Below are 27,684 nucleotides of genomic sequence, written 5' to 3' on the forward strand. Positions count from 1 at the left end.
GCAACCAAGCTACCTCACATGCAGCCATTGCTGCACCCTTGTACTCAGCCTCTGTGCTCGACAAGGCAACTGTAGGCTATTTCTTGCTGCTCCAAGTGACTGCAACACTCCCAAAAGAGAACACATATCCACTAGTAGATCGTCTATCAAAAATACTACTAGCCCAATTAACATCAGTGTATCCATGCAGCTGTATCTGCACCCCAGCCTCATAAAATAGTCCATACTGCAATATGGACTTCACATACCTGAGTATGTGTTTAGCCGCATCCAAATGTGGTTTCCTTGGAGCCTGCATAAACTGACTTACCAATCCAACAGCATAGCTCAAATCTGGCCTGGTAATAGTCACAAAAGTCAAACTTCCTACTATGCGTCTGTACATAGTAGGGTCTTCCAGAAGCTCACCTGCATCTGTGCTCAGCTTCACATTCTGCTCCGAAGGAACTGAAATAGGCTTACAGCCTCTCATCCCATATTTGGGTAGCATGTCCAATCCATACTGCCTCTGCAAGAGCTGTATCCCACTTGGTGATCTAATCACCTCAATGCCCAAGAAATAACGAAACTCTCCCAAATCCTTCATCCAAACTTCTGCTTCAATAGCATTTTCACATGAAGGATATCTTCATCACTATCACCTGTGATGATCAAATCATCGACATAAATGACAAGCAGCATAATATCTTTCTTTGTTTTTCTCACATAAAGTGAGAAATCTGCCTTGGAAATCTAAAAACCAATAGTGACAAGATACTGTCCTATCTTGTTAGACCATGCTCTAGGTGCTTACTTCAAGCCATACAAGGCTTTCTTCAACTTGCAAACAAACTCAAGATGAATAGCATGAACATAACCTGGTGGCTGCTTCATAAAGACCTCTTCTTGCAAATCACCATGCAAGAAGGCATTCTTTACATTTATTTGATGTAAAGACCATCCTTTTGATGCAGCCATAGAATGACTGCTCTTACAATTGCCATCCTTGCAACTGGACTGAATGTTTCTTCATAATCAATGCCATATGTCTGTACATACCCCTTGACAACTAATCTTGCCTTGTATCTATTCACAGAACCATCTGCATTGTGCTTCACATTATAAACCCACTTACAACCAATTATATTCTTGCTTTAGGAAAAGGCACCAATTCCCATGTAGCATTTGCTTCCAAGGCATCCATTTCTTCATCCATGGCTTTCTCCCATTTTTCTTTTCCCATGGCTTGCTCAAAAGAAGTGGATTTTGATTCCTATATCACTTTGACCATATAGGCATAGTGAATGGCTGTAAATCCATAATAGGCTCACTTCTAGGTGCTCTCAAAACATCCTTGGTCTTCCTTTCTCCATGTGTAACAATAGAAGAAATACCCAACTCATCAAAATGCTCTAATCTGAGCCACTAGATTCACCATCCACATAAGAGTGACCTGCATTCACATCAAACATGGGCTGATCTACCTTCTCTTTTCCTTTTCGTGATACCTGCATACCACTATCTATATTGCTTTCAGGAGATTCTTTTGATCTCAATCTCCCTATCCATGGCGAAGTATGTGAACCACTGCTAGAGGACACTGTAGGTCCACTAATATTTTGTGATTGCTGCTGTGAATTCTGTGCAGCCTTACCATTTTGTGCATCTACATCATCAATCACATTTACTGGTTTATACCAGCTTCTCATCTCATAAAAAATAACATCTCTGCTCACTGTAAACTTACGAGTAGAAGGGTTATAGCATCTATACCCTTTCTACTACAGAGAATAACCAATAAAGATGCACTTCTCAGCTTTTGGATCCAACTTGGACCTCAACTCATTTGGCACATGAACATAGGCAATGCAACAAAAAATTTTCAAATAAGAAATATATGGTTTTCGTACCAGTATACATCTGCTCTGGCGTCATGCCATGTATTGCTGCAGTGGGAGTCCTGTTCATTATGTAAATTGTTGTAGCAACTGCTTCAGCCCAATAATAATTTGGTAGGTCTTTTTTCATTTAGCATGGCCTGAGATATCTCTCCAATATGCCTGTTTTTCCTTTCTACAAGTCCATTTTGCTATGGGGTATGATTGCATGAATATTGCTGCTTTATGCCATGCTCCTCTTGCAAACTCATTTGAGAGGTACTCTCCCTCTCCATCTGACCTTAGGTATTTTATTTGCAGGCCTGTTTCTTTTTCAACCATAGCATTAAAAGCTTTGAAATGCCCAAATACTTCACTTTTCTTTTTCATAAAATACACACAAACTTTTCTGCTGTACTCATCAATAAAAGAGACAAAATAATGACAGCCTCCAATAGATGTAGCTTTAGTAGTCCACACATCAGAGTGGATTAATTCCAATGGCTTCTTACTCTCTTGAACATGTTTAGGAAATGGTTTCCTTGCCTGTTTTCCAAATTGACAGGATTCACATACCTTATGCATTTTTGCAACCTTGAATTTAGGCAATCCTACAACAATATTTTAGGCCTGCATTGATTTAAGTTGCTGTATATTAACATGACCAATGCGTTTATGCCAGATATCAATATTTGCAATTACACCGGTCCCATGTGCAAACATTGTTGCACTCAATTCAGGCATGTCTTCATCCAACATAAACATCCCGCCCTTCTTCTTTCCTTTTGCTATCAAGCGACCGTTAGTTTTCATATCATCAACAAAGCATCCATGAGGATTAAATCTGACTTGCAAGCCCTAGCCAACCATTTGACCAATAGAAACCAGATTCTTGGTGATATTCGGGACATGAAATACATCAGACAGGTATTTCTTTTTTCCATCCTACATAGACAAAGGAATTTTACCAATCTGCACAATAGGATGTGCAGTATCATCACCAGTCTCCACAAATCTTGGTTTTTCCATTTTCCTTGCGTCCTGCATCCATTTTGCATGACCTATCATGTGGTTTGATGCACCTGAGTCAACATACCACACATCATTGCTTTCTTCTACACTTGTCACAGAATTGGTCATGTGCTGCACCATAAATAAATGCTCATTTCTGTCATCACCCTGTCTACTAGAGGATGCATAATTGCCTTGCTGCAATTTTCCATTCATAATGTCATTCTTCTTTTTGTAGCAGTCTTTAGCCATATGATCCATTTTACCACAATAGTAGCATTCAACATTGCTGTTTGCATTTTGGCCTCTCTGCCATCCACCACAACCTCTTTGGCTCCCTCTGCCTCTAGAGTTACCACGTCCTCTTCCATAGGATTGGTTTTCTTGAGTTTGCTACATATTCTGATTTCTACCACGGCCTCCAGATCGGCCTGCTCTACCTCTGCCTCTACCTCTTCTAGCATTTGAGTAGAAGACAGTTTCTTTTGAAGTTCCTCCTGAAGAAGATGCACCACCATTTCTCTGCTTTTCAGAAATTAGAAGAGCAAAGAACTCCTCAAAATCAGGACATTTTTCACGGACGGCAATGGATGTCCGAAACTGTGCATAATCCTTTCCTAGACCATTCAAGGTCACAAAAACTAAATCATCATCTTCCACTAGCGACCCAATGGAAGCAAGTGCATCTGTAATTTTCTTCACCTTCATGTGGTAGTCATTGATGCTCGTATTTTCTCTCTGCACATTGTGCAACTGCTGCTTGAGTTGCATTTTCCTGGCTTGCGTATTTGTACTGTACATTTTTGCCAAAGTATCCCATGTCTCCTTTGGCGTACTTGCATCCTAAATATGCACAATCATAGAATGTGAAATACTAATAGACAGCCATTACATAACTTTTCTAGCTCTTTCATGCCATCCTTTAAATGCTTGCATTTCGTGTTGATTGGGAACATTAGGAAGAAGTGGTTCTTCATCATTTCCTGTAATGAACTCCCAATAGCCTTTTCCCATAAGGAAATTCGTCATTCTAAACTTCCATGCCTGGAAGTTGTTCTTGTCAAGCTTTTCAGTGACAATCTGTGAAAGAGAATCAGACACCATTACAGAACACTGCAAAATATTCTGTCACTCCAAAAAACACAGCTTCTGCCTCACAAGGGCAAATCTGCAAAACTGACAAAAGTGGTATTTGACCACACAGTCACTTCCTAGTGACGATTTTGCATCAACAGGCAATAAGGATGATTCTACAACTCCCAATATCTCTACGCACAGGCATACGATGCAATTTCTACGATAACTTTTCATTGATCTGCAGAGCAGTGGTCGCACAGCAAAAACAGGGCCTTTTTCTTAGTATTTGCGGAGAACTTCCACCTCCAAAATGGGCCCCGAAATGGCCTAGAATCAAAAAAATAAAGTCACCAAGGGCTCCTCCCTTTTCTCGCAGCATATACTGCCCTCTCGCCACACCGGGAAGGGCATCTCAATCTGAGACAATGCACTCTTGCACTTTCCGACTATGCTACCTGCAGAGATTTGCTCCCAAACTCGAAAAAGGAAAGCAACACTGGTCCTCTTACCAAGACACCGCGAACTTGGTTTGCTTTCTTGAGCTCCTTATCACGAACCAGGCTCTGATACCATGTGAAGATAGTAGGAGAGAAGGAAGGAGTCTCACTTGCGGCTTTCTCACATACACAATGGGGGAATACACACAAAGGTGGAGGCTGAAAATAGTTTTTCTCTTCTTAGTTGTGAAAAGCCAAAAGAACTCTAGTACAAAGAAATAGAAGAACCCTATATGTGGGTCTCAATACAAACTCAGCTAACTAAGCTGGCATACTAACTGAGCCACGAACTAGAGTACATAAGGATAGCTGTCATCCAGCTATTATTCATGGGCAATGTACCAACTGCATCTGCAGCTAACAAGTCGGTGACATAAATGCAAAATGGTCACCCTGGCATATCATGAGTGGAGCTCAATATCTCAACACATTGTTTGTTACAAAATTACCCTTTCGAAAAGGGTGATACAAAATCGCTCAAACGAGCTGATATACAAAATGACATACATGGCGAAGTATATGCAAACTGCTACTACTACTACTACTACTACTACTACTACTACTACTACTCCTCCTCCTCCTCCTCCTCCTCATTCAAATCATCGTCCTTGTCCTCGTCCTCATCTTGTTGGCCTGATCCTTGGTCCTCGTGAGCTGCGCCTGCTCCCTGACCCTCGTCATTTGCATATGATCCCTGGCCCTAGTGATCGCTCGCCTCCTGTGATGGGACACTTAAAGCTTGGGATGCTCGAGCTTTGATCCTAAGAGTGAAACCATATAAATTGAAAATTAGATTGGAACTTAGAGAATAAAACAATTTAAAAAGTGAGATTACAAGTAGGAGTAGACTTATACCGTGTGAGCAGCCACCTCAGTGCAATCGACCTCACTCCCATTGCTTCTTGCTGAATAAACCACAGCTTTGTTCCTATGCAAAACGCACATCGCATCTCTGCATCTATAGGAAGATGACCCATCGTAGCTTGCTATGGATCCAATTTACGAGAGTTAGATAAAGTGCATGTAATATGTAGTAAAAAAAATAGAACATTAATACATTAAATGAGAAGAAGTAGACTTACCACGATTGCCTCAAACGCCAACCATCTGCCTGCACCAAAGTGTGAAGTACCTACGGTGTCCAGCCATCTCCTCACAGCCCTCCTCTGACCCTCGAATATTTCGGGATGTTCCCTATTCTGCTTCTTGAAGAACTTCCAATTAGTTTTATCTGCCCAACTGGGTTTATCCATCCCCTTTGCGTGGAAGTATGCAAGGTTGATCTACGATGCTTCAAGACCAAACCCATGCGCTCTCGCATATAATTCTCATTAAACTCCCAATTTGGCTGGTTAAGGTATTTTTGTTTTAAATCATCGTTGACCACCTGCTTCTTTTGGTCATCTTGATATCGCCAATCAGTAGCAATGCCGCTCTTGAAGTGATGGCTCATCAACCACCTCATGGTGGCCATCACTGCTTTGCCCTTTTTATCTTCTATTATCTCTCCGGCAGCCGTGATTTGATAGGAGAGTTCCTCGACTAGCTAAGGAGAATTGATGGTAGTGGTAGAGTCAGAGCAAGTGGAAGTTGTGCGAGCACTTCCGGAGTGAGGAGAAGCAGTGGGAGTAGGAGACAGCAAGGGACCTGACTGATACTGTGTCTCAGGACCAAGTGGAGGCCTGTAGGGATGTGAGTGTGCTGATTTGTCTACATCTCCCGAGTTAGCACAACATAAGCGGCCCCTCCTACTCTTCCTTCCTTACAATAAGCATGTGCAGGTGATGACCCCTCAATCGAAGGGACACGAGGGGATAGCTGGGCAATAGGTCTAGCCATCAGTGTAGGAGAGGGAATTGCTGAGGTCCTTTGAGATAGCAGAGAGAAGAATCTCGCTGCCTCCTCATCAGTCATCTGCACTACAAACTCGTCGGGACTCTCGACAAAGCCATGGGCTGCTAGCAAAGGAGTTCCCCAAGGGGTAGTCGCAGTGCTATGTCCGAGAGGAGTCATCGCAAGGGTAGTCCCCTCAGGTGTCGCCTTAGAGGAATCAAAGTCCTCTGGAGTATAGAGATCGTGATGTCTCCATCGCGAGGCTATCCGTACTCGTTGGACGTGCGACGTGATTCCATGTCTAACATAGACACAACCACGAAAACAAAAAACAAAACATAGGCATAGGCATAGGCAAATACATATGCTTATGATCGAAAGAGGAAAATGAGACATGCTCATGAGAGAAGGAAAAGAGGGAAAAGGCAGAAAAGAGAGAGGAAAGGAGGAAAAGAGGAGAAGGAAAGAGAGATTGAAAGAGGGAACAGAGGGGGGGAAAGAGAGAAGGAAAATAGGAGATTGAAAGAGGAAAAAGAGGGAGGGAAAGAGAGAAGGAAAGGAGGAAAAGAGGAGAAGGAGAAGGAGAAGGAGCATAAGAGGAAGAAGAGGGAAAGGAAACAAAACATATGCTTATGCTTATGCTTATGCATGAGCATATAAGCATAAAAGAAAAAGAGAGAAAAAGAGATTGAAAGAGGAGGAGGAGAAGGAGACATATATAAGCTTAAAAGAAAAAGGGAGAAAGCTTAAGCATAAAAGAGAAAGAGAGAAAAAGAGATTGAAAGAGGGGAAAGAGGGGGGGAAAGAGAGAGGGAAAGTGGAAAAGAGATTGAAAGAGGGAGACATATGCTCATGCATAAGCATAAGCATAATCATAAGAGAAGGAGACATATGCTCATGCTTATGCTTATGCATGAGCATAAGAGAAGGAGACATATGTTTATGCATGAAAGAGGGGAAAGAGGGGGGAAAAGAGGGAGAAAAAGAGGAAAAGAGATTCAAAGAGGGAAAAGAGGAAAAGAGGAGAAGGAGACATATGCTCATGTTTATGCATGAACGTATATAAGCATAAAAGAAAAAGAGAGAAAGCTTAAGCATGAAAGAGAAAGAGAGAAAAAGAGATTGAAAGAGGAGAAAGAGGGAGGGAAAGAGAGACGGAAAGTGGAAAAGAGATTGAAAGAGGGAGACATATGCTCATGCATAAGCATAAGAGAAGGAGACATATGCTCATGCTTATGCTTATGCATGAGCATAAGAGAAGGAGACATATGCTTATGCATGAAAGAGGGGAAAGAGGGAGGAAAAGAGGGAGAAAAAGAGGAAAAGAGATTCAAAGAGGGGAAAGAGGAAAAGAGGAGAAGGAGAAGAAGAAGGAGAAGGAGACATATGGTCATGCTTATGCTTATGCATAAGAGAGAGACATATGCTCATGCATAAGCATAAGCATAAGCATAAGAGAAGGAGACATATGCTCATGCTTATGCTTATGCATGAGCATAAGAGAAGGAGACATATGCTTATGCATGAAAGAGGGGAAAGAGGGGGGGAAAGAGGAAGGAAAAGAGGAAGAAGAGGGAAAGGAAAAGAGATTGAAAGAGGGGAAAGAGAGGAAAGAGGGGGGAAAGAGAGAAGAAGAGGGAAAGAAAAAGAGATTGGAAGAGGGGAAAGAGGGGGGGAAAGAGAGAAGAAGAGGGAAAGGAAAAGAGATTGGAAGAGGGGAAAGAGGGGGGGAAAGAGAGAAGAAGAGGGAAAGGAAAAGAGATTGGAAGAGGGGAAAGGGGGGGAAAGAGAGAAGAAGAGGGGAAGAGGGAAAGGAAAAGAGATTGGAAGAGGGGGAAAGAGATTGAAAGATTGAAGGAGAAGGAGAAGGAAAGGAGGGAAAAATAGATTGAAAGAGGGGAAAAAAAGAAGAGGGGAAAAGAGATCAAAAAAGGAAAAAAAGAAGAGAAAGAAAGCAGGGAAAAAGAGATTGAAAGAGGGGGAAAAAGAAGAGGGGAAAACAGATTGAAAGAGGGGAAAAAGAAGAGAAGGAAGAGGAGAAAAGAGGGAAAGAAGAAGGAAGAGAGGGGAAGAGAGGGTTCCTACACCCATCACTGCAACTAGTTGCACGCCAATGCAAATAACAAAGATAACAAAAGGAAAAAAAAGGAAGCACTTTCTTACCTAGAATAGTCTCGCTCGGTGTTTTGTGGACTGGCCCTACAAAAGAGAGGAAACATACCATTTTTCAAATAACTAGTTAGAGGAAGGAGGAGTTTAAAGAAGCAACTTCTCAAAGGGATTAGATTGAGGAGACAAGAAGAAAGTGAAGGAAGAGAAATACAAAAAAGACTAGAAGAGGTGAGTCCTCTTTCTTTCACAAAATCTCATTTTTTGTCTTCAATCCTTGAAAATCAAGCATGAAAACTAGCACATAGCCTTAGCAATATAAGGAGAAACATGCTTCAACACTCACAAAACGAAATCTCATAAAAAACGGACCTACATTGTTCAAAGAGACTCACCTTCTTGAAAAACTTCTTTTCACACAAGCAAAGAGGGAGAACGGTGGAGAGGGAGCACAAGTGTTAGGAGAGGGGTGAGTAGTGGTGAGGAGTGGAGAATAGAGTGGAGGAAATTGAGGTCGTCGAGTATAGGTGGGAGGAGAGATTGCTTTTCTCACAATAGAGATTGCTAAAGAAAGCGCCACGTCACGAGGTTTCGGGTTTTAACCCATAGCGTCGCTATATAGCGACACTGGTCACAGTTGCTATATAGCGACGCTTATATTTAAAAGCGTCGCTATATAGCAATGGAACAGAGTAAATCATCACTAGCGATGGAACAAGTCAAAACGTCGCTATATAGCGATGCTTTAGGACACTTTTTGTTTAAAGTTAAAAAAGAAGCTCATAGATGCTATTTTATTACTGTTAATATATTTCCTTGCAACTTATGTTGTGATTTTATAAGTGCAGATTGAAGGGATGAGTGGGAGATCGTCCAATGATGCGCCAATGCCCGGGAGCACAAAGTGGCTTACGGAGAGGTTGTATTGTCATTGCACTCATTGCAAGCAAGAAGTACGACATCAACATCGTATTATCATGCGCCACTTGCGGATGTATGGGGAGGAGCTGGAACCAGTACCCACCGTTGGTGTTGCACGTGTTGATGGATTATCGGTAAGTCAAAGCTATTTAAGTTCGCCGTTAATATTGGATACCATTATGGTACGAAACCTTGAGACAAGATCTTATATTTACATGAAATCTTAAAATAGGATGAGGAGGCTGACGAGGGTATGCATATACCTTCACACTTTGAGCAAGACTATAGTCTCCCGGATGATGACGAGGGTATGGTCGACATGATGGATTCTATTATTAGGGATAGTACATCCCATGTACACGTGATGTCAGGGTCTGAGATCAAAATGCAAGAGTTGCAATCAACACAATTGTACGAGGGTGCTAGGATGTCTAAACTACGTGCTTGTCTCTCAATCTTGAATCTGCAAGTATGGGTGGTCGGATACAAGTGTCTTGGCCTTAATGAGGTTAGCTCTTGCATTAATTTGACTCATTATTTGGATATTGTTTGTTTTGAGAATCATCATGTATGGATTAGTGTACCAAATCATCATTATTCGAAGCCTATGTATGTCTAAATTGTGATAGGTTGCTCTAGAAGATGTTGCCTGCATCAAATACCATGCCCGCATCAAGAGATGAAGCAAAAAAGATGCTAACAATGGTGGGAATGGATTATGATACCATCCATGCTTATCATAATGAATGTATTCTCTTTCGTCGTGAGCATGGAGATTTAGCTAGTTTTCCGAAATGTGGGGAACAACAATATAGAGATGACTTGTACGGTGAGCAGATACCAGTAAAGGTCTTGAGACACTTTCCCATCATTGCAAGAATACAACACATGTTCCGATGCAAATCCATAGCGGAGCTGATGACATGCCATGCATCTCATCAGTCCACTGATGACACATTGAGGATTCTCGCAGATTGTGCAGCTTGGAAGCACATAGACAATCAGTGGTCGGCGGACTTTGTGAGGGAGCCACGCAATTTACATCTTGGGCTCGCCATGGACGGCGTGAATCCTTTCGGATTACGCTTGACATCTTGGTCGACATGGCCCATAATCATGGTGAATTACAATATCCCACCATGGCTAACAATAAAAAAGGGACACCTCATGCTTGCACTGCTTGTGCCAGGGAAGTATAAGGCAAAAAATATGGACGTGTACATGGCACCTTTGATAGAGGAGTTACAGATATTATGGAGAGGAGTGCGGGTCTTTGATATTTTGAGAGCTCCTAGACATACCAATGATATTTTGGTCAGGGGTAAATTGATGTGGACCATGCATGACTACCTAGGATATGGAGAATGCGCAGGTATGTGGTTGTGTCTCTACATGTATAATATAGGATTATGCTTTTATGACTCTCTTTTGCATGCATGTCTTATACTAACACATTCATGCATGCATGCAGGACTTGTTACAAGTGGGTACCATGCTTGTCCTATTTGTGGACCAGGTTTGAAATCGCTTGCTCGATACTCCAAACATATGAGGAAAAATGTTTATGAAGGTCATGGTCAATACCTTCTGCTGGACCATCTCGCACGTGGAGATCAGCTTGATCCACCACCATCATATTTGAAGGCAAGTGATTGGATTCAAGCTTGGAGGGCGAATGGAGAGGAATGTCCTCCTGGTATGAAGAGGCTATCGATCTTTCATGAGCTTCCTTATTGGGGTTAGTTACAAATCAATCATCTCTTGGATCCCATCACTACTACACACGGATCCTATTGCGATGTTTACATACCGATGTTTGGCGTGCACGGGGCACTAATCATTGGTATGAAAAGCATGTCCTATAAAGCATCGCTATATAGCGATATTAAGCAAACATTGCTATATAGCGATGATTATAAGGGTCACTATATAGCGACTTTTAAGTGTCGCTATATTCTCTAACTCCATCCCTCACCGCTCTCTAACACTCTCTCTCTTTATACCCCCTCACCCCACTCATGCCCATGCCCTATGTCGTCCTGTCTGGGTGTCCGCCATCCCTTGGTACTCTTGCCACTCGTGCCTCATCGTATTAGGCACTTCGCTATATAGCGACATTGAGATACTATTTTATAGCGACATTTTCCAGAGATGTTTTTTACTCATATAGGCCTTAAAAGTTAGTTTTTTCCAATGACAAATTTTTCTAAATTTTCATACATGTTTAATCTCATAGAGAATAAAAATACGAGAGCATGTACATGTTTGATCCTTTGAAAGAATAAAAGTACAAGAGCATGTACATCAAGTTCGAAGCTCATATATTCATGTCTACGTTTGAGACTTGGCTTCATCTTGAGCCAAGTGCCTCATCATATTAGGCACTTCGCTATATAGCAACACTGAGATACTATTTTATAGCGACATTTTCCAGAGATGTTTTTTACTCATATAGGCCTTAAAAGTTAGTTTTTTCCAATGACAAATTTTTTTAAAATTTCATTCATTTGATCTCATAGAGAATAAAAATACGAGAGCATGTACATGTTTGATCCTTGAAAGAATAAAAGTACAAGAGCATGTGCATCAAGTTCAAAGCTCATATATTCATGTCTATGTTTGAGACTTGGCTTCATCATGAGCCAAGTCTAGTGTGCCAAACAAGTCTATCTCCAACTCTATACTGAGGTGATCTCCTATATCATCATCGTACGTTCACCATAGACTTGATTATCTTCTTCAATAAAGTCGGGTGATTCTTGATCATCGTCACCTTCTTCCTCAATATCGTGATCTCCATCTTCCTCCCATATGATGTCATTATGCACATCTTCCTCTTGACTCATATTGTGATCTTCATCTTCTTCTCTGAATCCATCTAGATCAATTGGATCCGGCATTGGTAGTGGCATCTCCATATCCACATGATCACTATCTTCATATCCACATTGGTAGTGTGAAGGTATATGCACACCACCCTCCTCATCTTGTCTCAAGATTTCGTGTCGTGTACGCATGTAATATTAATCACGAACTCAAATAGCAATGACTTTTTGATGATCCATCACCATGTGCACCACCAATGGTGGGTATTGGTTTGGACTTCCCCCCATACATCCTCAAGTGGCGCATGACAATATGGCATTGGTGTCATACCTCTCGCTTGCAATGAGTGCAATGACAATACAGCCTCTCCATAAGCCACTCTACACTCCCGAGCATTGGTGCATCATCTGACAAGCTTTCACTCATCCCTTCCATCTGTACACCTCTAAAGTCACAACACAAAATGCAAGGAAATCCATTAAGATCCAAAAAATAGCCACCCATGAGCTCCTTCTCTCTCTTCTTAGATCAAGTGCCTTGAATTGACACTTTTAAGGTATAAGTGTCGCTATATAGCGACACTTAGGGTTAAAGGTCGCTATATAGCAACTTATAGCGACTTTTAGGGTTAAAGGTCACTATATAGCAACTTTAGGGTTTAAGGTTTAGGGTTTAGGGTTTAGTGTTAAAGATCGCTATATAGTGACTCTTTAGTGACGCTATATAGCGAAGGAAAAGCATCGCTATATAGCGACACTATGGGTTAAAATCGAAACCCATCATGACGTGCGATGCTTTCTTTAGCACTCTCTAATCTCTATTGTAAGCAAAGCAATCTCTCTTCCCACTTATTTTCGATAACCTCCCACTCTATTCTCCACTCCTCACCACTACTCACCCCTCTCCTAGCTCTTGTGCTCCCCCTCCACCCTTCTCGCTCTTTGGTTTCTTGAAAGGAAGTTTTTGAAGAGGTGAGTCTCTTTGAACAATGTAGGCAAGTTTTTTGTGAGATTTCATTTTGTGAGTGCTTCTCCTTGTATTGCTAAAGCTGCTTACTAGTTTTCATGCTTGATTTCAAAGGATTGAATCAAAAAATGAGATTTCAAGAAAGAAAGAAGACTCTCTCTTTTGTAGGGCTAGTCCACAAAACACCGAGCGGGACGTACTATTCCAGGTAAGTGCTTCCTCTTTTTTCCATTTGTTATTTTTTTTATTTGCATTGGCCAGTGCTGCAGTGATGGGCGTAGGAACCCTCTCTTCCCCTCTCTTCCCTCTTCTTTCCCTCTTCTCTCCTCTTCTTTCCCTCCTCTCCTTCTCCTTCTCCTTCAATCTTTCAGTCTCTTTCCCCCTCTTTTTTCCTCTTTCGTTTCCCTCTTCTTCTCCTCTTTCCCACCCTCTTTTCCCTCTTTCATGCTCATGCTCTTATGCTCATGCATAAGCATAAGCATAAGCATGAGCATAAAAGAAGCAGACTTATGCTTCTTTTTTCCTCTTTCCTTTTCCTCTTCTTCTCTCTTTCTTTCCCTCTTTCCACTTTTCCAATCTCTCTTTCCTATGTCTCCTTCTCTTATGCATAAGCATAAGCATAAGAAAAGAGACATATGCTCATGCTTATGCTTATGCATGAGCATAAGAGAAGGAGACATGAGCATATGTCTCTTTTTCCCTCTTTACTTTCCCTCTTCTTCTCTCTTCCTCTCTTTTTCCCCCTCTTTTCCCTCTTTCATGCTCATTATCTTATGCTCATGCATACGCATAAGCATAAGAGAAGGAGACATATGCTCATGCTTATGCTTATGCATGAGCATAAGAGAAGGAGACATATGCTCATGCATGAGCATATGTCGCTTTTTCCCTCTTTACTTTCCCTCTTCTTCTCTCTTTCTTTCCCTCTTTCCCCCTTTCCAATCTCTCTTTCCGTTCCCTCATCTTCTCTCTTCTCCTCTTTTCCACCCTCTTTTACCTCTTTCATGCTCATGTTCTTATGCTCATGCATAAGCATAAGCGTAAGCATGAGCATATGTCTCCTTCTCTTATGCTTATGTATAAGACTCCTTCTCTTATGCTTATGCATAAGCATAAGCATAAGCATAAGAGAAGGAGACATATGCTCATGCTTATGCTTACGCGTGAGCATAAGAGAAGTAGACATATGCTCATGCATAAGCATGAGCATATGTCTCTTTTTCCCTCTTTACTTTCCCTCTTCTTCTCTCTTTCTTTCCCTCTTCTTCTCTCTTTCTTTCCCTCCTTCCCCCTTTCCAATCTCTCTTTCCGTTCCCTCTTCTTGTCTTCTCTTATGCATAAGCATAAGAGAAGGAGACATATGCTCATGCTTATGCTTATGCATGAGCATAAGAGAGGAGACATATGCTCGTGCAGAAGCATGAGCATATGTCTCCTTCTCTTATGCTTATGCTTATGCTTATGCGTATGCATGAGCATAAGAGAAGGAGACATATGCTCATGCATGAGCATATGTCTCTTTTTCCCTCTTTACTTTCCCTCTTCTTCTCTCTTTCTTTCCCTCTTTCCCCCTTTCCAATCTCTCTTTCCGTTCCCTCTTCTTCTCTCTTCTCCTCTTTTCCACCCTCTTTTCCCTCTTTCATGCTCATGTTCTTATGCTCATGCATAAGCATAAGCATAAGCATATTTATGCATGAGCATAAGCATATGTCTCTTTTTCTCTCTTTCCCTCTTCTTTCCATCTTCTTCCCTCTTCTTCCCCTCTTTCCTTTCCCTCCTCTTATCTAACTCTAACTCTTGTAAATTGGATCCACAGTAAGCTGCAATGGATCATCCTCCTACAGATGTAGAGGCACGATGCGCATGTCGCATAGGAACAAAATCGTGGTTTATTGAGCAAGAGGCAATGGGAGTGACGGTCGATTGGGCTGAGGGCGTCAGGATACATTTCTAGACTCGCAAACATAATATCAAAGTTAGGGAAGTAAGATCTAAGAGTGAGGATTCTATAGGGAGGTGAGATCTGAAGCTATGCCTTGACATCCAACCTAGATATCAAAGTTCAGTCTCACTATGAGATATTGGATCCTACATGTCCATTCCAAACTTTGTCGAAGCAAGTACGTTGGATGGAGCCAACTATCCTATCTAGAAGATAAAGATCTCGAGCCACCTAGTCACACATGCCTTTAAAGGGAGATAATTAAAGGAGTCAAAAAGAAGCTTGCTAATCAAGTCCCAAAGGGTGAGCTATTAGAAGACTTAATAGGATAATATTTAAACCCCTACTACTTTTACATAGGTTGTATGTTCATTTCCCATTTTAAAATTTTATATTTAACACTCGTGAATTTAAAACCCCTTATGTGTATATATGACATAGTGAATTTAACTACCCTCATGCATTTATTTCTTTGAATATATTATGAATTTAGAAACCCTCTTAAACCCACATTGTCTGGTTACATATTTTTATTACAACACCAATAGGAAAGACTCAAGATTTGAAGGACTACGACTCTACTAACAACATCAAAAACAATGAAAAAGAGTGATAATATCGTGGTAGGTGTGGAGATCTAATAATTAAATATCATGTACTCTTAGGTCCCCCAATTGAATCAAATTCAGCAATGGATTAGTTCATGGAAAAGTGAAGAGGGGAAAGGGGGTGGAAAATCAAGGGGCAAGATAAAGAGGAGAATGATTAATGAAGAAGTCCCTCTCTTTATGAGGGATTGTAACACCTATACTTCTTTCACAAGATCTTCCTTTAGCCTAGTAACAAGAGCTTGAAGGTGGAAATAGGATGTCTTCAAGTGAAGACCCCCCTTGGCATGAAGTTTTGAAGCTATCCCTTTAACATGAGGGTATCAACTACTCCATCTTTTAACGAAAGAATAAGATTGAATTTCTATATTGAAAAATAAAGGCCTTTTCAATTACCTCTCATTAATTTAAAATTAAATGTATGGAATAATTTCTTGAGATTAAGGCTTCAACGATGAGAGCCATTAGGGAAGTACTAGCTACAAAAGAGTTGTTCTATTGCCTTGTGCATTTGGTTTATTGCAACGTTTTCTCTTGAGGACTTCACACATTCACAATGACAAACATGGATTCTAAAATAGTCATACAAGCCCTTACTAGTCACTTTCAATGTTTGAATTTGCGAGTCACTTTGTGTATTGGGAAATGATTTCTTGTACATAGGCATACGCACACCTAGGTGTACTCTTTCTAAAGTTTTGCAATCTCATTAATCAAAGCTTTGCCTTGCATTTGACTCCCCAATCTAGCATACTCTCTATTGTCACATTTAGATATTGCGTGAAGGATATATGATGCTAATTCAAACCTAAACCTTGTTTCTCTTTCAAGTTCTGATTCAAAAACTAATCATCGCTTCTCCTTAACTCAACCTCCATTGAGCAACATCCATGCAAAAGTGAGCGTGCTTTCAAAAACTCTCTTCCTTGTAAAAAGAGCATGTTATCGACATTTCAGACAATTATGGATTTAGCTAGGGTTTGATGATGCCCTAAGACAGATAACATAGTTGTCAATCTTCCTTAAGACACCTAGGAGAATGTAACAGGAAGCCGAGATTCTAAGGGCTTCCTACTAAGCTTGTAGATAAGTTGCACAGCCAGACTTGCAAACCTTTAACCAAGCAAAGCTATGAATATGGAGCATATACTTTCTCATCTAACTGGAAGCATTACGAAACGTCTTGACCAAACTACGAGGTCCTGATGCTGACAGTTACCACTTATACAGAGCTGTTCAAGAAGTGGGATTGAGATTATTCAGCGTATGCCACAGTGGCCTGAGAAGATTCCTGCTTGAGCCAGGCTTAATTTCAAAGAGTGCCAGAGAAAATTTAGCCAACTCTTGGTGGTGGGGATAGAAGAGGGGTTCATGTTGTGCCAGTTTTGGAGGACGGTGTATAAAAGTTCAAGACAGTCGGGACTTGACTGTGCTTCCGTCCTCCTGCAGTGTGGGGCGATCCAGTCTTCATTTCGGTAGCCATTGAATATATTCTTGGGAGCAGGAAAAAACATTCCCCTGATGAAGACTGTTACTCATTAACATGATCCACACTATTTGCTGCCGAATACTTACAATTCATATCAAAGCGTTTGACAACAATTACAATTCGTATAGCGGATGACTTACAATAATTGAATAGAAAGATCATTTTTCTCACGCTCACAACTCTATTACATTTTGAACACAGTGAACGTCAAACTGACAGTGCACAATGAATGTGCTCCGAAGGTAGAAGTCTCTTTCCTGCTAACCACACTTAATTTCAATTACAGTGCATCAGGGGGAGGTTGGTAGCAAATACAAACACTCTTAATAAAGGGAGGTTGGTATACATAGGCTTCTTGTAAGATTGCTAGAAAAGCATTTTCAGAAAACAACACCAGTGCAGGGCTACCCTGGAAGAATGGGGAACCCATTTGGGCCAATGTTTACAAACCCACTTGGGCAACACGCCAGCTGCACCAAGTGGGTGGGTAAAAACAGCCAAAGTCTGTTTTTTCACTTGAGAACTGAGCTGAGAGAGATCTGAAAGACTAAGAAGAAAGGCAAACACATCAAAACACTTCAAAAGCCATGCCTTATCCGAAGTATTGAGGTCTGTTTTTTTTAACTTAGCTGTGAAAGAAATCCAGAAGAAAGGCCAAACACCAAAGGGGTTTAGAAAGCCATGCCTGATCTGAAAGCTGAAACTGGATGTATGTGGATGTCAGTGTGAGAAAAGTAAGGAGGGGGAGAGGAGAGAATGTGTGTGGATGTGAGTGTGAGAAAAGTAAGGAGGGGAAGATGAGCTTTCAGCTCATCTTGGATAGAGGCTTCTTCAGGAAGGTGGCAATTTTGATCTCAGCTGAAACCTCGAAAAAGCTCTACCGTCGGAATGATCAAGCAACACGCATGGGGGGCTGCAGTAGAGCGAACCTGTGGTGTTACTAGCAGGATCGGCTCAAGAATTCGCGCAGCCTCTCCACAAGAGAGTAGAAGAGATCCGAGTTGGGCAAGAGGAAGAAACCCATAGTAGCCTGCTCCAGGAACATGAGCTGCACAGATTTCCCGGCCTGCTGAAGGGAATGCACGTACTTGAGCTGCCAATCCTGAAGCAGGTCCAGGCCTCCGACGACGACGAGGCATGGCGGGATGTCGAGATCAACTAGCGATGGCGCAGTAGCAGAGAAGGGATTGCACGCTGGGTGCTCTCGATCTGCGCCAGGAGGGAGAAACGCTCGCCAATACCAGTCGCGATCCTTCATCGTCACGAAATATTTGCCATCCAGCAATCTCTCCGCAGGAGTACGTTGATGCCCGCCGAACATCGGCATCAGAAGCACGATCCCCGAGAGAGGCATGCCCTCCTCCGCTGCCCGAACTGCTACATTGTGAGCAATGTTGCCTCCGGAGCTGTCGCCTGCGAGGAAGCACCTCTTCTCCGGACTGCAGCCGAGAGGAAGAAGACACTGCTTCCCCAGTGCGCTCCTTGCCCATCTCACACACGCCAGGCCGTCTTCGTATGCAGCAGGATAGCGATGCTCCGGAGCTCGCCTGAAATTGACTGATAGAACCACAACTCCACACATTCTCGCCAATCTCCTGCACATTGCATCGTAAATCGCACTGTTCGCAGACGAATGCGCAAAGCTTCCGCCGTGGAAATATACCAATAACGGCTTCAGCAGCCGCTCGCCTGGGTCCTGTCGCTGAATCGCTTCCCGTTCTTCTACGCCCTCGTCGATTTCCTGTAGCTCAGGGGGCTCTGATGACCAAAAGATCCGAGCCCAGAGACCTGTTGCCCTCTCTATTGTGACATCCATACTAGCCACACCTTCAACAGGCGTCGCATTCGCAGGCGCCTTTCGGTCCAGAAACTCCGCCAAGTGCCGATTGAATGTCCCATCCGGCCTGCGCAGCAGATTGTAGGAGAGCTTGAAGTTGGAGATGAGAACCCATGTGGTGAGAGGAACCACTCCCTGCAAGCAAGTTATAGCGAATACTTAGAAAGCAGACACCAAAACGATGATCAGAGGAAAGTCTACGAGAAATCGCAGCGCAATCGCGCTTCCGAGCTTTTGGCTGCTTCCTTCCTTTCGCCTTTCCTTCGAAGAGAATGGATTTTGGAGTGGCCTTGTCCGATGATTGATTATCGTCCTGCAACGAAGCCGGGGAACGACTGCATGCGCTAAAGAATTGCTTCCGTAAAAACGGCAACAAAGAGAGACAGAGAGAGAGAGAGAGAGAGAGAGAGAGAGAGAGAGAGGGAAGGACTGATGAACCTCAGGGGAGGAGCTGACCTTGGAGTCCGCAGAGGAGGAGAGGTCGTCGGCGGAGGTGGTCATGGCGATGGCGGGGGGGGGGGGGGGGGGTCTAGAGCATGGCGAGGTGAAAGGAGGAGGAGGGGAGCAGGCTATGGCGAAGAGAAGGAGGCGATGAAGAGAGAAGGAGAAGCAAAGCAGGTGAGCAAAGCAAAGCTATAGCGGAGCAATGGAGCTATGGTGAAGAAGAAGAAGATAAAAATAAAGAAGAAGATGATCATAAGAAAAAGAAGAAGAAGAAGAGACGTGGGGGAAACCAATCCGGTAAAGATAAGCACGCAAAGGAGTGTGGGGGCCGGAATGGACAACAGGACGCCCATTCAAAAACTTGGAACGTTTTCCCTCACGACAAAATAGTCTATTCTCTGTAAGTCTACAGAATGGGCCCCCCTCCGGCCTTTCCCGCCCGCCCGCCCGCCCCTTTGCCTTTGCTTTTGGGCCTTCATTATACCTCCTTTTTTATCAGCCGCCAAATTGCCACGTTTTTTTGTACGTCTTTGGATAAAACAACCCCCGGCAACTACTTTGGCCGTATTGTCGGTATTTTATTTATCTCGTCTACTTGTAGTAAAGTTCAATCACCCCCCCCTTTCGCCGGTTTCTTTTGTCCTACCCTTTGGCCCCACCACAACCCCTTGTCCCTGCCCTTACCCGGTTTTCATGCCCCCCTTTCCACCACCCTACAATCCCTCATAGCGCATTCCCGATTTGCGCAGCAGACATTTCGTCTCCGTGATCGCAAGTCGCAGCACAAAGCACATTTTTTGGCACGTGCTGTAGCTCCGAACAATAGTCGCTCAATTTGTGCTGGAATTGAGAACAATGTTTGCCTAGAATGTCACGATAATCCAGGAAGAATGCAAATCGCACTTATTTCCATTCATTTTCCCGATGTTAACGTGACATCCTAATAAACTGGCGATTTCTCCTATTTCCCCGAGTATAAATCATCGAAAAATGTGGAACGTATGTTTTGCATACGCAGAAATGCCCTCTTAAGACTTAGCGAACGTTCCCGCTCATCAAAATCTGAGCAAAGCTTGAGTGGACATGTGCATTGGGTGGGAACATATCAGGCATTTGCATGACAGTGAAAAGTCAGAAAACCGTCATCAAAATTTGACGCAAACAGCATGTGCATAACATGGAGAGAGAGAGAGAGAGAGAGGTGGCAAATCTGCCAGCAAATGTTAAGGTCAGTGTTGTTCCCTTAGGGCATCCCAGGAAAAGTCCAACCAATGCCTGGCATCTGCATGCCCGGTTGGTGACGCTTGCTTGTAGTCCAACCTACAAAATCGCATGTTCACATCCATTCAACAACTATTTTTGCACCCACTCAATGTAGTAGAAGGTCCACTCTGTCAAGCACCTCATGCAGACCAATGCCAGTCCAGGCTCCTCAACACCAAGGCAATTGGCAAATATGCCAATCCACAATCCCTAAATTCAACAAATTCACCTTTCATCTTAGTGCAGGGAAGCTTGGAGTGGCATCCATCCCCACAAGCCTCTTCCTACGCTAGGTTGCCTACAACAACATGGAGCAGAACCTTGGTACCTTCCCCACATGCTAGATCAGTGGGGAAGAATGGCAGAGAATCGTCATCAACAACCCAAAATGATTTCAAAATCTCACAGGTTGGTGGAAGCCAAGCCCCAATATACCCTGGTGGAGAGACAAATCTTCCATCTCCATCAAGGGGTGCATTTGCCAAAAGGCATCGGATTTCCTAGGGCAATCCGCAGGAACAAGTCAAGCGGTGGCATTTTATGGTGGTAGATTTGCCTCTTTTGCCACACGTGAGAACAACCCCTACTAAACCCTATAGCAACATTCGCCTCTTGTACTATGGGCATGAGAACAATCACTAACCCTTCCACCCTATAGAAACATACCGGCAGATTTGCCTATTTTACCACACGTGAGAACAACTAACCCTTCCAACTAAACCCTACAGCAAGGGACCGGCAAAAGTCGCAATTTGATCAATCTCATCACCCGACGAATGTCGCCCTTCTCACCAACGATCTCCATCCCTCCTTTTTAACAAGATGTACTTGACCTACTCAGCTACTTTGGCCAATACCATGCGAAGTTGTGGCTTGCTTTTAAAGCCTTACGTAATGCTCGTTAGCAATCCCATCTTTACTTTTAAATTAAAACAATTCTTTTTCTCATCGCAAAAGAAACCTTCATCCCTGCTCGTGGCTACCCTTGACATAGGGAAAGTGCACCACGGTTAACACGACAAGCTTCCAGTTACTATTGGTCACTTGCACGCCTCCCTCAAAACTTTTCTTATGACCACACAACCATTGCTACCATTCCATATTCTCCTTATCCATTCACTTGCCTCATATTGTTGAGACTTTTGGTCACTACCAATGCTCATGTGGTTCTTCATATCTTAGCCTAATCACAACCTTGAATTCAATGGATATTAATTGAAGCTTTACCTAGCCCAAAGCTCAAGTTTAGATGGAGAACTCTTACACCTAGTAGTTTGCAATTATCAACCTTTAATGTATCTTCACCTGACCACAACATCAAATTAGATGGAGACTGAGTGCAACCTATTGCCCTTAGCCTTAACTAGCCCAAGCACCTAGTAGGTTGCAATTATCAAAACCTTTAATGTATCTCTATTTGCCATGTTGCCAAAAACAAATCAAAAGTCTACTTAACTTTTTCTTGAAGGATAAGTCGGTTGTTTCCTTTCATGTTGACATGCTTATCCTTATGTGTGTCACACAACATCTCTAGCTCTTTCTATCAGCGCTAGCCGATCCCCCGAATATTGTGTTTTTGGAAGTGCTAGGCAACATAAGGATGAACTTGCACTTCCAATGCAATTGTGCAAAAGATATGCTATGGTAAAGGACTACACTGCTAATTGTATCAATGTGGCACATCTATGAACTCCATTTAATAAATTACAAAGCAATAGGACAAGGTAATGTTGTTTAATGAGTGTACCAAAAAATCTATTCTCAAATCGATAAAACAATAAGACTAGGTAATGTTGTTTAATGAGTTTAACTCCTATCGATAAATAATAAAATAATAGGACTAGGTAGTTTTGTTCAATGAGTGTAACAAATTTTCTATTATCAAAACCTTCCAAGCCTTATACCAAGAATATGTACCTTGAAATTTGTGGGAGAAGGTCATGGAAATTTTACCTTCTATTAGCTAGCTTTTGCCATTGATGTTTAAGGGTGGTGGTTGCTTTTTTCTGTGTAATCTGTTCTTTTTTGGTTGGGATAACCATTCAGTTAATAAGTTGTGAGAGCTACGTCCCTCTTACCCAAAAATAATAATAGTTAGCTAATTGTACACTTACAGCTTAAAAAATACATTTAAGGCGACAAGCCAATTGCCCTTAAAACTACATCACATCTCTCATGCAACCACCTTGGGCTATCATGATAAACATTTTACATACAAAGGCAAAGTTATTTTGGTTAATTAGGATCACCAACATAGCAACTACATTGACAAAACATTTGATAGCTACTAGTACCAAACTCAAGCAAGGTGCGACCTTGTTCCTTAATGAGATACACCTAAAGCATTGCCATTAAATCTATTCCCATTTGAAAACTCAAATGCATAGAAGTCATATAATGGAACTTCTTAGTGCCCCTCAAATCTAACATAGCCAACAAGACCTAGTTAATAAATCAATCTAGTCAATCAGTGGAAAAGAACTTGTTTCAGGGGTGCACTACTAGAAAAAATTGTACATATATCTAAGTCTTAGATAATTATATATGACATATACAAGATAGCGACTTTGAATTGGAATGTTCCAAAATCCCTTGTTCTCACTAAATATTGAAGAAGGTGACCAAGTAAGTGAACATCTTGCCAAGATGAAAGTGTCAAAAGGGCAACTTATTATGTTGGTTTAACAGTGGATAGTAATTAGCTAGCCATCCTTACGCTCAATAAATTGCCTAAAAGCTACAATGGATTCGTGATTAACCTTACAACTGGAGAGAGACTGAAGCCATTGAGCTTGGTCCCTTCTAGATCTAGGAGGAACAAGGCATGTACTATATAAAGATGTTGGTGCCAAGAAGGCATCTAATCTACAACTAAAGGACCACCTAATGGTAAGTTCAAACCTCATACCAAGACAAAAGGCTTGACAAGGAGATCAAGGAAAAGAATACACAGATTTAGGTTCCTTTATAGGATGCTAAGAGTATGTTGAGGACGAGTCAAGTTGTCTGATACTGACTAATGGTAGAAACATCCAAATTGTGATGGTGAAGGATATCATAGGTTGCTCAAAGCATGTTGAGGATGAGGCTATGTCCATCATATGAAATGATGATGGAAATGGCCACTCAAAGGTGAAGCAAGCAAAGCATAGGTTCCTCAAGCATGTTGAGGATGAGGCTATATTCATCCTATGAAAGGAGGATATAAACACCCACCCACTCAAAGGTGGAATTTGAGTTAGTGTCTACATTCTCTAGGGCATTTGCATAAATGTTGATGAGGCCACTTTAGGAAGGTGCTTGGTTCGTTTTGATAGCAAGCAACGAAATGTGGAAACAAAGGACATGTAAGAGTCTCTCTTTGTATTTATGTTGAATACAATAGCATGCTTAAGTAACTCAATGTTTTGTAGGATGGAGGGTGAGGAACCTTCCAATTCGGCCCTAGCATAACCAAATATTCATACTTTTAAGTTTATATTTTAGATAAAGCACATGATAGGGTCACATAGGATTTCCTATATAGTGGGTAGAGAAGGTTGGTTTTGGACGTATCTTTTGATAGTTGATAAAAGCTCTTTTAAGTTTATGTTTTAGATAAAGGTGCATACTTTTAAGTTTATATTTTAGATAAAGCACATGATGGGGTCATTTAGTTTAGGATCTCCTATGTAGAGTGTAGAGAAGGTTGGGTTTGGACCTCTCTTTTCATGGTTGATAAAGGCTCTTTTAGTTGAATGTTGGTCTAGTGACAAGGTGAATGAATGAGTAGTTGGGGAATTTAATTTAGAGAGTGTGGTAAGGGGATGATAGCTCCTCTTCTTCTTACCCTTCCCTCCTAAGTTTAGAGTGGTGGAAGGTCTTAGGCTGCCTTCGGATTGTAGTTATTTGCAAACAATCACACTTCATTGATGTTGGCAGTAATGAAAAATTGGATGACCTATCAAGTTGATGGATCAGTTTTGTACTATGCCACGCTCCACTTGTAATTGGGAGAAATGTTTTGCCTTTGGATAGGTGGGAACTCAAGTCAAAATTGATTGACTGGTTACCACTTCCATTAGCAAGATTTAGGGAGCCTTTGGAGACATCTTGGGTGCCTTTTGAGTGCTATTACTTATATAAAGCAAGGATTCGATTGGATGATGTTGAGCAAGGATTCAATTGGATGAAGCAAGGATTTGATTGGATGATGTCTCTTGAAGTGTGGTGCTCTCTCATTGGGCCATATGGTAGTGGGCCACCGCCCCCTTAGAGACCCAATCCTCCAAAATGGATCCAAGGATATGAGGGCCTCCACCCTCAACATTGTTTTGATGACTTCCACAATGATTTCCCATGTTGCATGTGGGATATCTCATTTTTGGACTTTTTCCATGTGGTAGTCTCACATATGGCTTGCCATACCATATTTTTCAACACCCCTCTTCAAGCCATATGTGATCTTGAGTGGTGTTGACGAGGGAGGTATGATGACCCCTTCGCAAACATAGATCATGTGTTAGTTTGTGATTGTCCTCTTGCCTTCGACACTTGTACCCCGTCTGTGCATCATTGCCTTGCATACACAGGATCTACCACACGTCGTGTCCACCTCTGCACTTCTACACCTTGGTTGTTTGTGTGGCCCCTTTGTTGGCATTTGCCACACCAATAGTTTTCCATGTCCATGTGTTTGTCTCCAATATACCAAATTAGCTTTCATGTTGCCCTACTTCGTGTTTATCTGTCGACTTGGCGTCAGTCCTCAGAAACTTCTCCAGTTGGTTGCTAGAGTTCTGGTCTCTGGCTCTAGCCACCTTTGGCTCTGAAGTCTAGACCTTCTTGGTGTCATGAATTTGCCAGCTGGCCCTAGGCTGTGAATTGATGAGCATGCTTTTTGGGTCTATCCCATCAGCCTAATGTATGTCTACACCACATGTCCTAGTTCTATTAGCTGCGAGATTGCTCATGCCACTACGCCATGTTGTGTAGCTAGTCTACTCTACTAGTGCTCGTGCCATCTCAGTGCCATCCCGTAGGTGTCTACTGTAGTGCACGATAGTCAGCATACCACTACCATGGGACAATCCACACCACTGCACCTCTTCATGATGTCACACCATCGTGTCAGTGATCTAGACTACTGCCATGTGTCATGGCTTTCTTAGTCAACCATCACTGCCGCCTTCATTGCTTGCACATGTCGCCTGTCCTCCATGGTGATCTATTGGTACCCATTTGTTGCCTCCAGTGCTCCGTAGACATGGGGCATGTGTTGCCACCACGTGTGTAGTCTACCCTATGATGTGCTACTATGCGATATGCTCCATGATCTGCACCGTTGCCACTCGCCACATGTGGCTTATTTTATGAGTCATCACTGCCACATGCATAGTCTTTAATGAACCCTTAGTTCATAAGTATAGTGGGGTGGTTTCATTGGGGGGAAAAATTTAGTAGAGGGGTTTTTTTAATACCCCTTGAACACATATGATGCATAGGGTTTCTTAGTAGTGTACCTCTCGAGGGGATAAAGGGGATGGGAGTCAAAGATTCCACTAAGTTCCCTAGAGTACGATTATGGCTCCTAAGGCTAAGTCATTGACCTTTGATTCAACTCTTTGGTAGGTTGTGTGCTAGATGGGTGATGAGAAAGATTTTGGGTAGAGACCCTTGGATTGAATGTGTAAAGTGGATTTTGGAACAAGCTTCAGATCATAAAGTAGGCAGTTAAATTCTTTGGATGGAAGGAGAGGCCTCTAAATTGTCCTTTTTTTTCAAGATCAAGGTTTCATATTTGGCTTTTAATTTGATTGGTCGTTGGAGGTCGTTGACTAAAAGTTTATCTTTACAAGGCAAAGAGTGGCAATGCAGCGAACTATGTCATAAGCTTTTTCAAGGTCGATCCCTACAAATAGAGTTTTTTGTCCGATGGCTGTAGCGTAGTCTATTACCTTTGACATGTTGAGAATCCTCTCGAAAGTGTCCCTCCCGTTTACAAATCCATTCTATTCACAATCCACTACTGTCGTGTAGATATCCCTAATCCTAATTGCTAGGGCTTTGGCTATCACTTTGTAGGATGTATCGAGCATGGTGATTGGTCCCCAGTCTCCAACCTTCAGGCGATTCTGTTTCTTTGGGAACAATTTCATCAACCTTGCGTTCACGTCAGCTGAGAGGGAACCCCACTCTATTACTTTATTCGCCATCTACGCTAGATTAGGGCCTAGGGCCAATCAAATCCTAGAAGGCCCAAGGCCAAGTAAAATTTGGCCTTCTAGGATATAGTCTTAAAAGAAATTGTGGATGTAGTGAGTATATAGTCTTAAAAGAATTGAGGATGGAATATTAAACTTTTTTACTTTGGAAAAGGCTACATTTATTTAGTCTCTAGTCTTACAAGAAATTGAGGATTCTAAGTATGAAAAATGAGGGCATTTTGGACCATCTAATCTAAGAGGGCCAATAGTTTGACAAAATCTCATTAGTTTCATCAATGTCTTCCCATCCAAAGATCACAAAAGTTTTCGTCGAGAAGCTTGCCAGATTACAAAGTTGAAATAATGATTTCTTAATCGATCTTCAAGTTCCAATTTGCCGGCTGTCGACTTTTTGTGCAGCTACGGCGATTCTGACAAAGTGTCTGCCGAACAATTGCTCAGAATAGTGGCTGAGCTTCTTGAATATGTGCATTTTTGTAATCTGCGGACAGATTAGTTAGCCGTTTTGCGACAGTGTAACGTAAACGTAGGAAGCTCCGACGACTAGTTCCTTGTCTTCCTTGAACATATATGGAGGTGCAGACGACTCTCTTTCTACGGAGTCCGGACCATGTCAATATCGCCTGCATGTTTTGTACTGGTCGATTCGCTATAAACAAGAGGATTTGTCTCTGAATCCAGATGCAGGTCGTGATCTTGGAAGCCCGCACTCCAGATTGCAGATCGCAAATGCACTAGAAAATTTGAGCGACCGAAAATATGTTTTCCCAAGGCACCTTGGCTGATGCAAGAAACAAAG

General features: G+C 42.2%; 1 protein-coding gene across 2 annotated transcripts; it reads right to left on the reverse strand.

Annotated features, from left to right (window-relative positions):
- Window positions 1–17,375: 17,375 nt before the first annotated feature.
- Window positions 17,376–19,660, reverse strand: LOC147885616 (gibberellin receptor GID1C-like). 2 transcript variants are annotated; one of them, XM_087396443.1, is made up of 2 exons: window positions 19,429–19,660; window positions 17,376–19,107 (listed from the first exon to the last, which is right to left on the reverse strand). In XM_087396443.1, exons 1-2 carry the CDS (start codon window positions 19,471–19,473, stop codon window positions 18,076–18,078), a joined length of 1,077 nt encoding a protein of 358 aa, XP_087252569.1. In that variant the 5' UTR covers window positions 19,474–19,660; the 3' UTR covers window positions 17,376–18,075. The 2 variants fall into 2 exon arrangements, with proteins under 2 accessions (XP_087252569.1, XP_087252570.1); XM_087396444.1 differs by having other exon boundaries at window positions 17,376–19,285.
- Window positions 19,661–27,684: the final 8,024 nt, after the last annotated feature.

This window comes from Dipteris shenzhenensis, chromosome 25, assembly GCF_047967505.1.
Source record: "Dipteris shenzhenensis isolate YYH24624 ecotype China chromosome 25, Dip_SZ_1.0, whole genome shotgun sequence".
Classification (NCBI taxonomy): domain Eukaryota; kingdom Viridiplantae; phylum Streptophyta; class Polypodiopsida; order Gleicheniales; family Dipteridaceae; genus Dipteris; species Dipteris shenzhenensis.